The sequence below is a fragment of the Coregonus lavaretus genome, assembly GCF_964263955.1.
Source record: "Coregonus lavaretus genome assembly, chromosome: 37".
NCBI classification, from domain to species: Eukaryota; Metazoa; Chordata; class Actinopteri; order Salmoniformes; family Salmonidae; genus Coregonus; species Coregonus lavaretus.
Genome location: NC_140024.1, coordinates 24,539,155 through 24,551,706, shown reverse-complemented (window position 1 = coordinate 24,551,706; position 12,552 = coordinate 24,539,155). Strand labels below are relative to the sequence as shown.

Genomic DNA, 12,552 nt, shown 5'->3' with positions numbered 1-12,552 from the left:
GAGAAGAGAACACAGAGGAGAAAAGAGAGGACTGGGGGAACATGGTACTAGGTCTTAAATGGGGTTCTATGTGGTCTGTGTAGCTCCAGTAAAAGGGGGTAAGATAGGAGAAAAAGGTGGCCTGTAGCAGTGCATTCTCTTAGAGTTTAGCATTTGTATATGCGGAGGAGGATGGGCTTTCAACTACTGACGTAAAAACTACCGAATGGTGGAAGCTGAGCGTGTGTGTGTGTGTACACGTTGTGTGTGTACTGTATGTAAGTGTTTGGATGCGTTAGGAAGCGAATGGTTTGTGTATGCATGTGAATGCATGTGTACCTATGTATAGCCTATCTATTAATCATATATGTGTGTGTGTGTGTGTGTGTGTGTGTTAGACGCGGGTAAGGAAGGCTAGGTTGAGGGAGCCTGGTATTTGGATAGTCTCCAGGGCCAAAGAGGAGGGGTTGAAAGGGAAGGTGACGGGGTAGATGATCTTAGTGTCCATCAACAGCTGAGGAGTCTCACACCGGTCCCGCAAACGAGTCTGACAGAGAGAGAGAGAGAGAGAGAGAGAGAGAGAGAGAGAGAGAGAGAGAGAGAGGGAAGGACAGGGAGAGAGAGACAGAAAGAGAGAGAGGGAGATACAGAGAGGGAGATACAAAGAGGGAGGGAAGGAGAGGGAGAGGGAGAGGGAGGGAAGGACAGGGAGATAGAGACAGAAAGAGAGAGAGGGAGATACAGAGAGGGCGATACAGAGAGGGAGGGAAGGAGAGGGAGAGGGAGAGAGAGAATATACACATTAGTTGCAGTTATTTATATGCAGACAGACAGACAGACAGACAGACAGACAGACAGACAGACAGACAGACAGACAGACAGACAGACAGACAGACAGACAGACAGACGGGTCTTACCTGTATGGTTCGTATGAAGGTAACAGACACCCTCTCTTCAAACTCGTTGACTGGAGTGTACAGGTTCAACACCTTCACAATCTGGGAACACAGAAAGACAGATACAAACTTCATTAGTTGACCTTGAACTATTAACTCAACTGTCAAAGACTCCAGTCACCCTAGTCATAGACTGTTCTCTCTGCTACCGCATGGCAAGCGGTACCGGAGCGCCAAGTCTAGGTCCAAAAGGCTTCTTGATTTGATTTGATCCCCTGTCCCATTCTCCGCAGTGATTGGGCTTGATTGGTCAGTTGAGTACCTGAGGGCTGGGATTGGTTAGTTCAGTACCTGAGCGGTAGAGGGCTGTGATTGGCTAGTTTAGTACCTGAGCGGTAGAGAGGGTTGTTATTGGCTAGTTAAGTACATGAGCGGTAGAAAGGGCTCTAATTGGTTAGTTTAGTACATGAGCAGTATAGTGAGCTGTGATTGGTTACCTGAGATGTGGAGAGGCTGTTGCACATGGAGCAGATGGCCTCGGCGTCTTCGTCCGTCTTCTTCTTGACTTGCAGAAGCTGAGCAGCCTGAATCAGAGGCTCCAGAGTCTCCTTGGCTCCACACAGCATCAGAGACTTGTCACGCAGCCACTCCTCCAGCTGACTCACGTTATACCTGGTACAAACACATTATATACGTTACACACACACACACACACACACACTATACACACATTAGACACTGTCTGTCTATACATACTAATACACATTACACCCTCTCTGAACCTACCTGATCTGCATGCCCTTGCTCCAGGAGCACATGTCTTTCCGCAGTAGCAGATTGTTGAGAGTCACAGCTCCAATGATGTAGAACTGCTGCTTCACAACCTGGGGGTCAGAACACAACCAAGCACCAGGGTCAGACACATGCACACACACAGGATCAGACACATGCACACACACGCGTGCACACACACACGTGCACACACCTGTTTGATGAGTTCAGGGTCGGTGCCGTGCTGACACATGGTGGAGTGGAAAGCGCTGAGCTGGCGTAAGATGGATTCCAGAGTGTAGGTTCCCTCGTCAGCGATGCTCGATGTCCGTTTACGCAGACCGGTCGGCTTAACCCCCGACACACCCTGGATGGTCTCATGCTCCAACATACCAGAGACTGAGACACACACACACACACACACACGTTAGTGGTGTGATCCTACACACACAGGACACACACACACACAGCGTGGTATACTCACCGATCATGGGCTGTAGGATGTTCTCCATGCATTTGATGAGCTGCTGGTAGATCTGAATGGCCAGGTCACTGAGGACCTGACGGTACTCAGCCAGGTCAAAGTTAGACAGGCAGTGATCATTCTGCTTAGGAGTGTTGTGCTTCATAAACGACTGCAGGAACAGAGAGGAGGAGGAGAAAGAGAGAGAAACAGACACAAACAAGTTGGAGCAACGCAAGAATAAAGTGTGTCTGTGTTTTGGGGTGTACCTCATCTCCGCTGTACTGTTTGAGACTGTGTGTGTGTGTGTGTGTGTGTCTCGGTCTGTAAGCATTTGGTTGTGTATTTGTTTTAGCATTTGTTTGTGTGTGTGTGTGTCGTCTCGGTCTGTAAGCATTTGTGTGTGTGTGTGCTGGGTCCTGTCTCACCTCATCTCCGCTGTACTGTTTGAGACAGTGTAGGAAGCGGCAGGTGTTGGACAGCCAGAAGGAGACTGTCTCAAAGTCATCCCCCCGTTTCTGACAGAGGATAAAGAGGAGAGGGACAATTAGAAGAGATGGATATGCAGTATGGTTACTAGTGGAACTACAGGGTTACTACACAAGTTTAACAGCAACTTACTGTAGTGTTACTGACATCATAGGGTGTGCGCCCCAAATGGCACCCTGTTCCCTATATAGTGCACTACTTTTGACCTGAGCCCTATGGACCCTGGTCAAAAGTAGTGCACTATAAAGGGAATAGGTTGCAATTTGGGACACAGCATAGATCAATATCAAAGGCACCCCCCCACACGCACCTTGAGTATCTTCTTGATGCTGTTGATGGTAGATGTGAGCAGGGTCCTGACCTTCTGGTCATCGTTGACATAGTCAGCATGTCTCAGACACATGAAGAGGATGTAGGCTGGGAGGCCTGGGATCAGATTCACCGCTACACCACGAGGCTTCAACTCTGTTAGAGATAATTGATTGTTACAATAGACTATTGGATTATCTATATATATGCCTGTATCTATGTATGAACAGAAAAACGTATTTCTAACACTCATAGAGAGATAGAGAGACGGATAAAAGAGAGAGTGCAAGATTGAGAATGGTTAGAGGTCGGGGTTAGAGGTCAGAGTGGAGGTTACATACCCAGTATGAGGTTCTTAACCAGTTTCAGCTCATCCTCCTTCTTGTACTCCAACATTCCCTGGAAGTCTTTCTCCCGACGAGGAATGTTCACTGGACGGACCGTCTCTTCAACCATCTGACCCGGAGATATAGTCTCACCCTGGCCAGCTACACACACACACACGCACGCACACACACACACACACACACACACACACACACACACACACGTTTAGGTACATATACACACGGTCAGATATACACAAGTTCAGGTCCAACAGTCACCCATCTACACAGACGGTCAGGTACGTCTCCTTCCTTACCTCCCATTTCTCCAATCTTCTTAGAGAACACCTTCAGCTGTTTCTTAAGCTTACGGATAGTCTTATCCTGCTTCTCCAGCTGTTCCATGAGGTCCTAAGAGAGAGAGAGAGAGAGGTGAAATCGGCAGCAATCGATCAGTTTATCAAAGCGAAGGGATCAGCGGTCAAACAAGAAGATGACAAAGGTCAAAGTTCAGACAAAAAACAGGCTCCATTACCCAGTGGGTTGGAGAAAGAGAGGGGGTTGATTTAAAATAGGGGGTACTTATTTGGTCCTCTGTGGGGTTAGAGAGAGTCGGGGTGCTGATTTGAAACAAGGCTTGGCTGTGTGTTAACAGAGAGAAGAGGTGCTGGGTTTAACACATTGACCTCCTGTGTGAGTTAGAGAGAAGAGGTGCTGGGTTTAACACATTGACCTCCTGTGTGAATTAGAGAGAAGAGGTGCTGGGTTTAACACATTGACCTCCTATGTGAGTTAGAGAGAAGAGGTGCTCTACTGGATTTGTCTGCCATGGATTAACACACACTGCTGCAGAGTTAGAGTAGAAATCTGACACAGCTCCATAAAAAACACACACCAAACTCTGTTAGTGGTCACACACGTGCAGAGAAACACACACAATGTCCTTAGAGACTCTACATACAACCATCCGTCGTAATATGTTGACTTTGGCGCTGCGATATGCTGTTGGATCCTCAGTCAGCAGCATCTCCTGTTAGGTGACAGCCACACACATCAGAGTGTGTTCTCACAGGACACACACCTGGGTGGTGTCGGACACAGTACCACTACTGACCAATAAGGGAAGTGCTGGTTGATGGCACCAGGTTTTCTTTGGTGGGGCCAGTGATCATGTATGAGTATGTGAGTGTGTTCATGTATCCCTGACATTTTGAATGTTTAAATAATTTTTGCAAAAGTAATACAATTTGTGTTTTGAAATGTGTGTGCATGTGACTGTATGTGTGTACACGTTTGCATGTTTGTAAGCGTGTGTATACACGGGAGTGTACAAAACATTAAGGACACCTTCCTAATATTGAGTTGCACCCCCCCCCTTTCCCCTCAGAACAGCCTTAAATTTGTCGGGGCATGGACTCTACAAGGTCTCGAAAGTGTTCCACAAGGATGCTGGCCCATGTTGACTCCAATGCTTCCCACAGTTGTGTCAAGTTGGCTAGATGTTTGGGTGGTGGACCATTCTTGATACACACGGGAAACTGTTGAGCGTGAAAAACCCAGCAGCGTTGCAGTTCTTGACACAAACCAGTGCACCTGGCACCTACTACCATACCCCGTTCAAAGGCACTTCAATGTTTTGTCTCGCCCATTCACCCTCTGAATGGCACACATACACAATCCATGTCTCAATTGTCTTAAGGCTTAAAAATCCTTCTTTAACTTGTCTCCTCCCCTTCATCTACACTGATTGAAGTGGATTTAACAAGTGACATCAATAAGGGATCATAGCTTTCACCTGGTCAGTCTAGGTCATGGAAAGAGCAGGTGTCCTTAATGTTTTGTACACTCAGTGCATGTCTGTATGTGTGTATATGAGTGTGTACATGTGTCTGTATACTATGTGTGTGTGTGTGTGTGTGTGTGTGTGTGTAAGCGTGTGTGTGTGTAACGTACCAGGTTTTCGTTGGTGAGTCGTGTGATCTCATGCTGTAGACTAGCCTCTATGCGTGCCTCTGGTGGAAGCTGCAGGTTTTGGGCCAGCAGCTGTTGTTGACGGTTATTCTCCTCTTTAACACTCTGTAACTCCCCTCGCAACACCTCCACCTCGTTGTCATAGCTACGCCGCTGCTGCTGCATCTGGCCCTCCAACAGTCTGAGAGGGGGGGATGGAGAGAGAAGAAGAAGAAGAATTCTTAGAACTACTATAGGAGGTTGGGAAAGCAGGAAGGAGAAAATATGTGATGAGGGAGCAAGAGTCAACAGCCCCACACCATCCCTGGTCCACACACACACACACACACACACACACACACACGGTTAACCTGTTGGTCTCTTTTAACCCTTCATATACCAGCCACAGCTCTCCGTCCTCATTCAGCCTATGGAAGTCAGCAGTGGGAGATCTGACACAAAAACAAAGGAAAGAAAGGGAACATAAAAAAGGCAAAATAAAGAGGAGGACTAGGGGAGGTGGGGTGGTGGTGGACTAGAGGAGGTGGGGTGGTGGTGGACTAGGGGAGGTGGGGTGGTGGTGGACTAGGGGAGGTGGGGTGGTGGTGGACTAGAGGAGGTGGGGTGGTGGTGGACTAGAGGAGGTGGGGTGGTGGTGGACTGGAGGAGGTCGGGTGGTGGTGGACTAGGGGAGGTGGGGTGGTGGTGGACTAGAGGAGGTGGGGTGGTGGTGGACTAGGGGAGGTGTGGTGGTGGTGGACTAGGGGAGGTGGGGTGGTGGGGGACTAGAGGAGGTGGGGTGGTGGTGGACTAGGGGAGGTGGGGTGGTGGTGGACTAGAGGAGGTGGGGTGGTGGTGGACTAGGGGAGGTGGGGTGGTGGTGGACTAGGGGAGGTGGGGTGGTGGTGGACTAGGGGAGGTGGGGTGGTGGTGGACTAGGGGAGGTGGGGTGGTGGTGGACTAGGGGAGGTGGGGTGGTGGTGGACTAGAGGAGGTGGGGTGGTGGTGGACTAGAGGAGGTGGGGTGGTGGTGGACTAGAGGAGGTGGGGTGGTGGTGGACTAGGGGAGGTGGGGTGGTGGTGGACTAGGGGAGGTGGGGTGGTGGTGGACTAGAGGAGGTGGGGTGGTGGTGGACTAGGGGAGGTGGGGTGGTGGTGGACTAGAGGAGGTCGGGTGGTGGTGGACTAGGGGAGGTGGGGTGGTGGTGGACTAGAGGAGGTGGGGTGGTGGTGGACTAGGGGAGGTGTGGTGGTGGTGGACTAGGGGAGGTGGGGTGGTGGGGGACTAGAGGAGGTGGGGTGGTGGTGGACTAGGGGAGGTGGGGTGGTGGTGGACTAGGGGAGGTGGAGTGGTGGGGGACTAGAGGAGGTGGGGTGGTGGTGGACTAGAGGAGGTGGGGTGGTGGTGGACTAGAGGAGGTGGGGTGGTGGGGGACTAGAGGAGGTGGGGGACTAGAGGAGGTGGGGTGGTGGTGGACTAGGGGAGGTGGGGTGGTGGGGGACTAGAGGAGGTGGGGTGGTGGTGGACTAGGGGAGGTGGGGTGGTGGTGGACTAGGGGTGGACTAGGGGAGGTGGAGGACTAGGGGTGGACTAGGGGAGGTGGGGTGGGGGTGGACTAGGGGAGGTGGGGTGGTGGTGGACTAGGGGAGGTGTGGTGGTGGTGGACTAGGGGAGGTGGGGTGGTGGTGGACTAAGGGAGGTGGGGTGGTGGTAGACTAGAGGAGGTGGGGTGGTGGTGGACTAAGGGAGGTGGGGTGGTGGTAGACTAGAGGAGGTGGGGTGGTGGTGGACTAGGGGAGGTGGGGTGGTGGTGGACTAGAGGAGGTGGGGTGGTGGTGGACTAAGGGAGGTGGGGTGGTGGTGGACTAGGGGAGGTGGGGTGGTGGTGGACTAGAGGAGGTGGGGTGGTGGTGGACTAGGGGAGGTGGGGTGGTGGTAGACTAGAGGAGGTGGGGTGGTGGTGGACTAGAGGAGGTGGGGTGGTGGTGGACTAGGGGAGGTGGGGTGGTGGTAGACTGGGGGAGGTGGGGTGGTGGTGGACTAGAGGAGGTGGGGTGGTGGTGGACTAGGGGAGGTGGGGTGGTGGTGGACTAGAGGAGGTGGGGTGGTGGTGGACTAGGGGAGGTGGGGTGGTGGTGGACTAGAGGAGGTGGGGTGGTGGTGGACTAGAGGAGGTGGGGTGGTGGTGGACTAGAGGAGGTGGGGTGGTGGTGGACTAGGGGAGGTGGGGTGGTGGTGGACTAGAGGAGGTGGGGTGGTGGTGGACTAGGGGAGGTGGGGTGGTGGTGGACTAGGGGTGGACTAGGGGAGGTGGAGGACTAGGGGTGGACTAGGGGAGGTGGGGTGGGGGTGGACTAGGGGAGGTGGGGTGGTGGTGGACTAGGGGAGGTGTGGTGGTGGTGGACTAGGGGAGGTGGGGTGGTGGTGGACTAAGGGAGGTGGGGTGGTGGTAGACTAGAGGAGGTGGGGTGGTGGTGGACTAAGGGAGGTGGGGTGGTGGTAGACTAGAGGAGGTGGGGTGGTGGTGGACTAGGGGAGGTGGGGTGGTGGTGGACTAAGGGAGGTGGGGTGGTGGTGGACTAGAGGAGGTGGGGTGGTGGTGGACTAGAGGAGGTGGGGTGGTGGTGGACTAGAGGAGGTGGGGTGGTGGTGGACTAGGGGAGGTGGGGTGGTGGTAGACTAGAGGAGGTGGGGTGGTGGTGGACTAGAGGAGGTGGGGTGGTGGTGGACTAGGGGAGGTGGTGGACTAGAGGAGGTGGGGTGGTGGTGGACTAGGGGAGGTGGGGTGGTGGTGGACTAGGGGAGGTGGGGTGGTGGTGGACTAGGGGAGGTGGGGTGGTGGTGGACTAGAGGAGGTGGGGTGGTGGTGGACTAGAGGAGGTGGGGTGGTGGTGGACTAGAGGAGGTGGGGTGGTGGTGGACTAGAGGAGGTGGGGTGGTGGTGGACTAGAGGAGGTGGGGTGGTGGTGGACTAGAGGAGGTGGGGTGGTGGTGGACTAGAGTAGGTGGGGTGGTGGTGGACTAGGGGAGGTGGGGTGGTGGTGGACTAGGGGAGGTGGGGTGGTGGTGGACTAGGGGAGGTGGGGTGGTGGTGGACTAGGGGAGGTGGGGTGGTGGTGGACTAGAGGAGGTGGGGTGGTGGTGGACTAGAGGAGGTGGGGTGGTGGTGGACTAGAGGAGGTGGGGTGGTGGTGGACTAGGGGAGGTGGGGTGGTGGTGGACTAGAGGAGGTGGGGTGGTGGTGGACTAGGGGAGGTGGGGTGGTGGTGGACTAGGAGAGGTGGGGTGGTGGTGGACTAGGGGAGGTGGGGTGGTGGTAGACTAGGGGAGGTGGGGTGGTGGTGGACTAGAGGAGGTGGGGTGGTGGTGGACTAGGGAAGGTGGTGGACTAGAGGAGGTGGGGTGGTGGTGGACTAGGGGAGGTGGGGTGGTGGTGGACTAGAGGAGGTGGGGTGGTGGTGGACTAGGGGAGGTGGTGGACTAGAGGAGGTGGGGTGGTGGTGGACTAGGGGAGGTGGGGTGGTGGTGGACTAGGGGAGGTGGGGTGGTGGTGGACTAGGGGAGGTGGGGTGGTGGTGGACTAGGGGAGGTGGGGTGGTGGTGGACTAGGGGAGGTGGGGTGGTGGTGGACTAGAGGAGGTGGGGTGGTGGTGGACTAGAGGAGGTGGGGTGGTGGTGGACTAGAGGAGGTGGGGTGGTGGTGGACTAGAGGAGGTGGGGTGGTGGTGGACTAGGGGAGGTGGGGTGGTGGTGGACTAGGAGAGGTGGGGTGGTGGTGGACTAGGGGAGGTGGGGTGGTGGTAGACTAGGGGAGGTGGGGTGGTGGTGGACTAGAGGAGGTGGGGTGGTGGTGGACTAGGGAAGGTGGTGGACTAGAGGAGGTGGGGTGGTGGTGGACTAGGGGAGGTGGGGTGGTGGTGGACTAGAGGAGGTGGGGTGGTGGTGGACTAGGGGAGGTGGTGGACTAGAGGAGGTGGGGTGGTGGTGGACTAGGGGAGGTGGGGTGGTGGTGGACTAGGGGAGGTGGGGTGGTGGTGGACTAGGGGAGGTGGGGTGGTGGTGGACTAGGGGAGGTGGGGTGGTGGTGGACTAGGGGAGGTGGGGTGGTGGTGGACTAGAGGAGGTGGGGTGGTGGTGGACTAGAGGAGGTGGGGTGGTGGTGGACTAGAGGAGGTGGGGTGGTGGTGGACTAGAGGAGGTGGGGTGGTGGTGGACTAGAGGAGGTGGGGTGGTGGTGGACTAGAGGAGGTGGGGTGGTGGTGGACTAGAGGAGGTGGGGTGGTGGTGGACTAGGGGAGGTGGGGTGGTGGTGGACTAGGGGAGGTGGAGTGGTGGTGGACTAGGGGAGGTGGGGTGGTGGTGGACTAGGGGAGGTGGGGTGGTGGTGGACTAGAGGAGGTGGGGTGGTGGTGGACTAGGGGAGGTGGGGTGGTGGTGGACTAGAGGAGGTGGGGTGGTGGTGGACTAGAGGAGGTGGGGTGGTGGTGGACTAGGGGAGGTGGGGTGGTGGTGGACTAGGGGAGGTGGGGTGGTGGTGGACTAGGGGAGGTGGGGTGGTGGTGGACTAGGGGAGGTGGGGTGGTGGTGGACTAGGGGAGGTGGGGTGGTGGTGGACTAGAGGAGGTGGGGTGGTGGTGGACTAGAGGAGGTGGGGTGGTGGTGGACTAGAGGAGGTGGGGTGGTGGTGGACTAGGGGAGGTGGGGTGGTGGTGGACTAGAGGAGGTGGGGTGGTGGTGGACTAGAGGAGGTGGGGTGGTGGTGGACTAGAGGAGGTGGGGTGGTGGTGGACTAGGGGAGGTGGGGTGGTGGTGGACTAGAGGAGGTGGGGTGGTGGTGGACTAGAGGAGGTGGGGTGGTGGTGGACTAGAGGAGGTGGGGTGGTGGTGGACTAGGGGAGGTGGGGTGGTGGTGGACTAGAGGAGGTGGGGTGGTGGTGGACTAGAGGAGGTGGGGTGGTGGTGGACTAGGGGAGGTGGGGTGGTGGTGGACTAGGGGAGGTGGGGTGGTGGTGGACTAGGGGAGGTGGGGTGGTGGTGGACTAGAGGAGGTGGGGTGGTGGTGGACTAGGGGAGGTGGGGTGGTGGTGGACTAGGGGAGGTGGGGTGGTGGTGGACTAGGGGAGGTGGGGTGGTGGTGGACTAGAGGAGGTGGGGTGGTGGTGGACTAGAGGAGGTGGGGTGGTGGTGGACTAGGGGAGGTGGGGTGGTGCAGTTCATGACATGACAGACATGGTCTAGTCTCATGCTGTGTGTGTGTGTGTGTGTGTGTGTGTGTGTGTGTGTGTGTGTGTGTGTGTGTGTGTGTGTGTGTGTGTGTGTCAGCTTGTTCTGCTTAGTATACTGAATAAATGTGTGTTTAGAACAGGGGTTGGAACCGGTTCAGGGAACAGAACGGAAAACCGAAAAATAAATAAATTTTTCAAGGAACAGAATCAGAACAAAAGTGATCTATACTGTTCCGGAACAGAACCGTTATTTTAAAAGCATGGAACCGGTTAATAACGTTATTTTACTTTCCATGCATTTTTTTCCAGTCCAAACAAAAAGCGCAACATTTACATTTGACATTTTAGTCATTTAGCAGACGCTCTTATCCAGAGCGACTTACAGTTAGTGAGTCCATACATTTTTCATACAACAAAGCGCATATGCAAAGCCCTCACACTCTGTCACTCAGAAACGTATTCCAGTGTCTGCCTGTGTGTGCGTGTGTAGGCTACCTGCCCCTCAGAAGCGTAGTCTACTAGCCTACTGACGTTACACGCCTGATTCAGAATTGTTTTATTAGAGAAGAATGGATTAACCTTTTCAATGCTAGTTAAGGACACTATAGTTATCATGTTTCACATTGGATTTATTAACTACAAAAAGGTAAGACGTGTTTTGATTTTAATTCTGGTGCCGCTCTGCACAAACAAGCTTGTTAGCTAGCTAGCTGATCCAACGTTAAGACAACTTTCCGAAGTTCAAAGACATTCAAAGTTCCTTCATATAAGCCGTATAATTCTGTGGGCCTAATTCAGATGATGCATGTCATAACAACAAGATGCCCAGATGTGTTTCAAGCCTCCTCCAGCCTCTCTCATTCTCTCCCCACCCGCAACATTTCAGTCGCATCCAACACCCTACACTCGTCTGTCCAACGCATGAAAATAGCTTGTCCGCTCCATAGCAAGCTGCTGTATCCTCACTGATTGGTGAAGTCATTTAATGTCGAGCTAACTGTAAAAATTTCAATTTCAGAGGTTTAAAAAGGAACAGAAAGGAATTATTTAAACCGTCACTTTTTGTTGGGTTCGAACCGGTTCAAAACGTTTTTCTTCTGGTCGGAACAGTGGAACGGAAACAAAAAATGTATGGTTCTGTTCAGAACAAAACAATTGGAAAATAATATTGGTTCCAACCCCTGGTTCAGAACAAGCAAAATTAACAAAATTTGAAATGACAAGGATTCTTAATGCAACTTAACACATAGGGTGGTAGCAACATGATGGAACTAAGTAACACAACACAACACAGGGAAACACATGGTTGGTAAAGATGCAGGTTTGGTTCCATGCAGAAGAAGACATTTCATAGAGCTGATTAGTAATTTAGAGTCTGTGGATCATTCATGCCTAACCCTAAACCCATACGGAGGCTAACCTAGCATAGCCTCAACATGCTAGTTAGATGACCAATGCTATGTAGGCTAACCTAGCTATGCTTAATCTCCATGCTAGTTAGATGACCAATGCTACGGAGGCTAACCTAGCTTAGCGTCATCATCATACTAGTTAGTAGGCCGGCTTACGCCGCCTTTGCCGCTTACAGTACAGTACAGGTTAGGCATCGCCTGGCGTGCAAAATAAGCAGACCCACTGCTACTGAAGCAAACCTAGCTTAGTGTAATCACCTACATAATATAGCATTAATATAGCATTCAATATCAGCCAGCCATCATCAACTGTATTAGCCTATCCAATAAAAAGCCTCCACTCAGTCTTGCTCAATCCCCATTGGTCAGCGTGGCCATGCATGCTCCGCCTCATGATGCAAAGGCCACATCTGATTGGTTACCTGAGCCGATTAAGGAGCTCATTGGCTTCTAGTGGTTTACGCAAGAACCTGGGAGATCTGCGCAAAACAGAGAGAGTAGTTCACACATACACAGTTCTCAAACACATACAGATCACACACACCAAGTGTACTCATGGAGTACGTCACACATACAGATCACACACACACACCAAGTGTACTCATGGAGTACGTCACACATACAGATCACACACACACACCAAGTGTACTCATGGAGTACGTCACACATACAGATCACACACACACACACCAAGTGTACTCATGGAGTACGTCACACATACAGATCACACA

At 53.3% G+C, this 12,552-nt stretch overlaps 1 protein-coding gene across 1 annotated transcript in view; it reads right to left on the bottom strand.

The window, feature by feature from the left end:
• Positions 1–366: 366 nt before the first annotated feature.
• The window catches only part of LOC311111382 (unconventional myosin-Va-like), a gene marked incomplete at its 5' end in the record, with an annotated part of 35,412 nt that continues 23,226 nt past the window's right edge, over positions 367–12,552 (bottom strand). The window contains 14 exons of the mRNA XM_084154099.1: positions 367–526; positions 897–977; positions 1,373–1,547; positions 1,662–1,759; positions 1,861–2,045; positions 2,131–2,281; positions 2,538–2,627; positions 2,909–3,063; positions 3,249–3,395; positions 3,551–3,644; positions 4,195–4,263; positions 5,187–5,385; positions 5,555–5,635; positions 12,244–12,300. Coding sequence (XP_084010225.1) covers positions 374–526; positions 897–977; positions 1,373–1,547; positions 1,662–1,759; positions 1,861–2,045; positions 2,131–2,281; positions 2,538–2,627; positions 2,909–3,063; positions 3,249–3,395; positions 3,551–3,644; positions 4,195–4,263; positions 5,187–5,385; positions 5,555–5,635; positions 12,244–12,300 — 1,735 coding nt within the window. The 3' untranslated portion in view covers positions 367–373. The remainder of the gene's footprint in view (positions 527–896; positions 978–1,372; positions 1,548–1,661; positions 1,760–1,860; positions 2,046–2,130; positions 2,282–2,537; positions 2,628–2,908; positions 3,064–3,248; positions 3,396–3,550; positions 3,645–4,194; positions 4,264–5,186; positions 5,386–5,554; positions 5,636–12,243; positions 12,301–12,552) is intronic.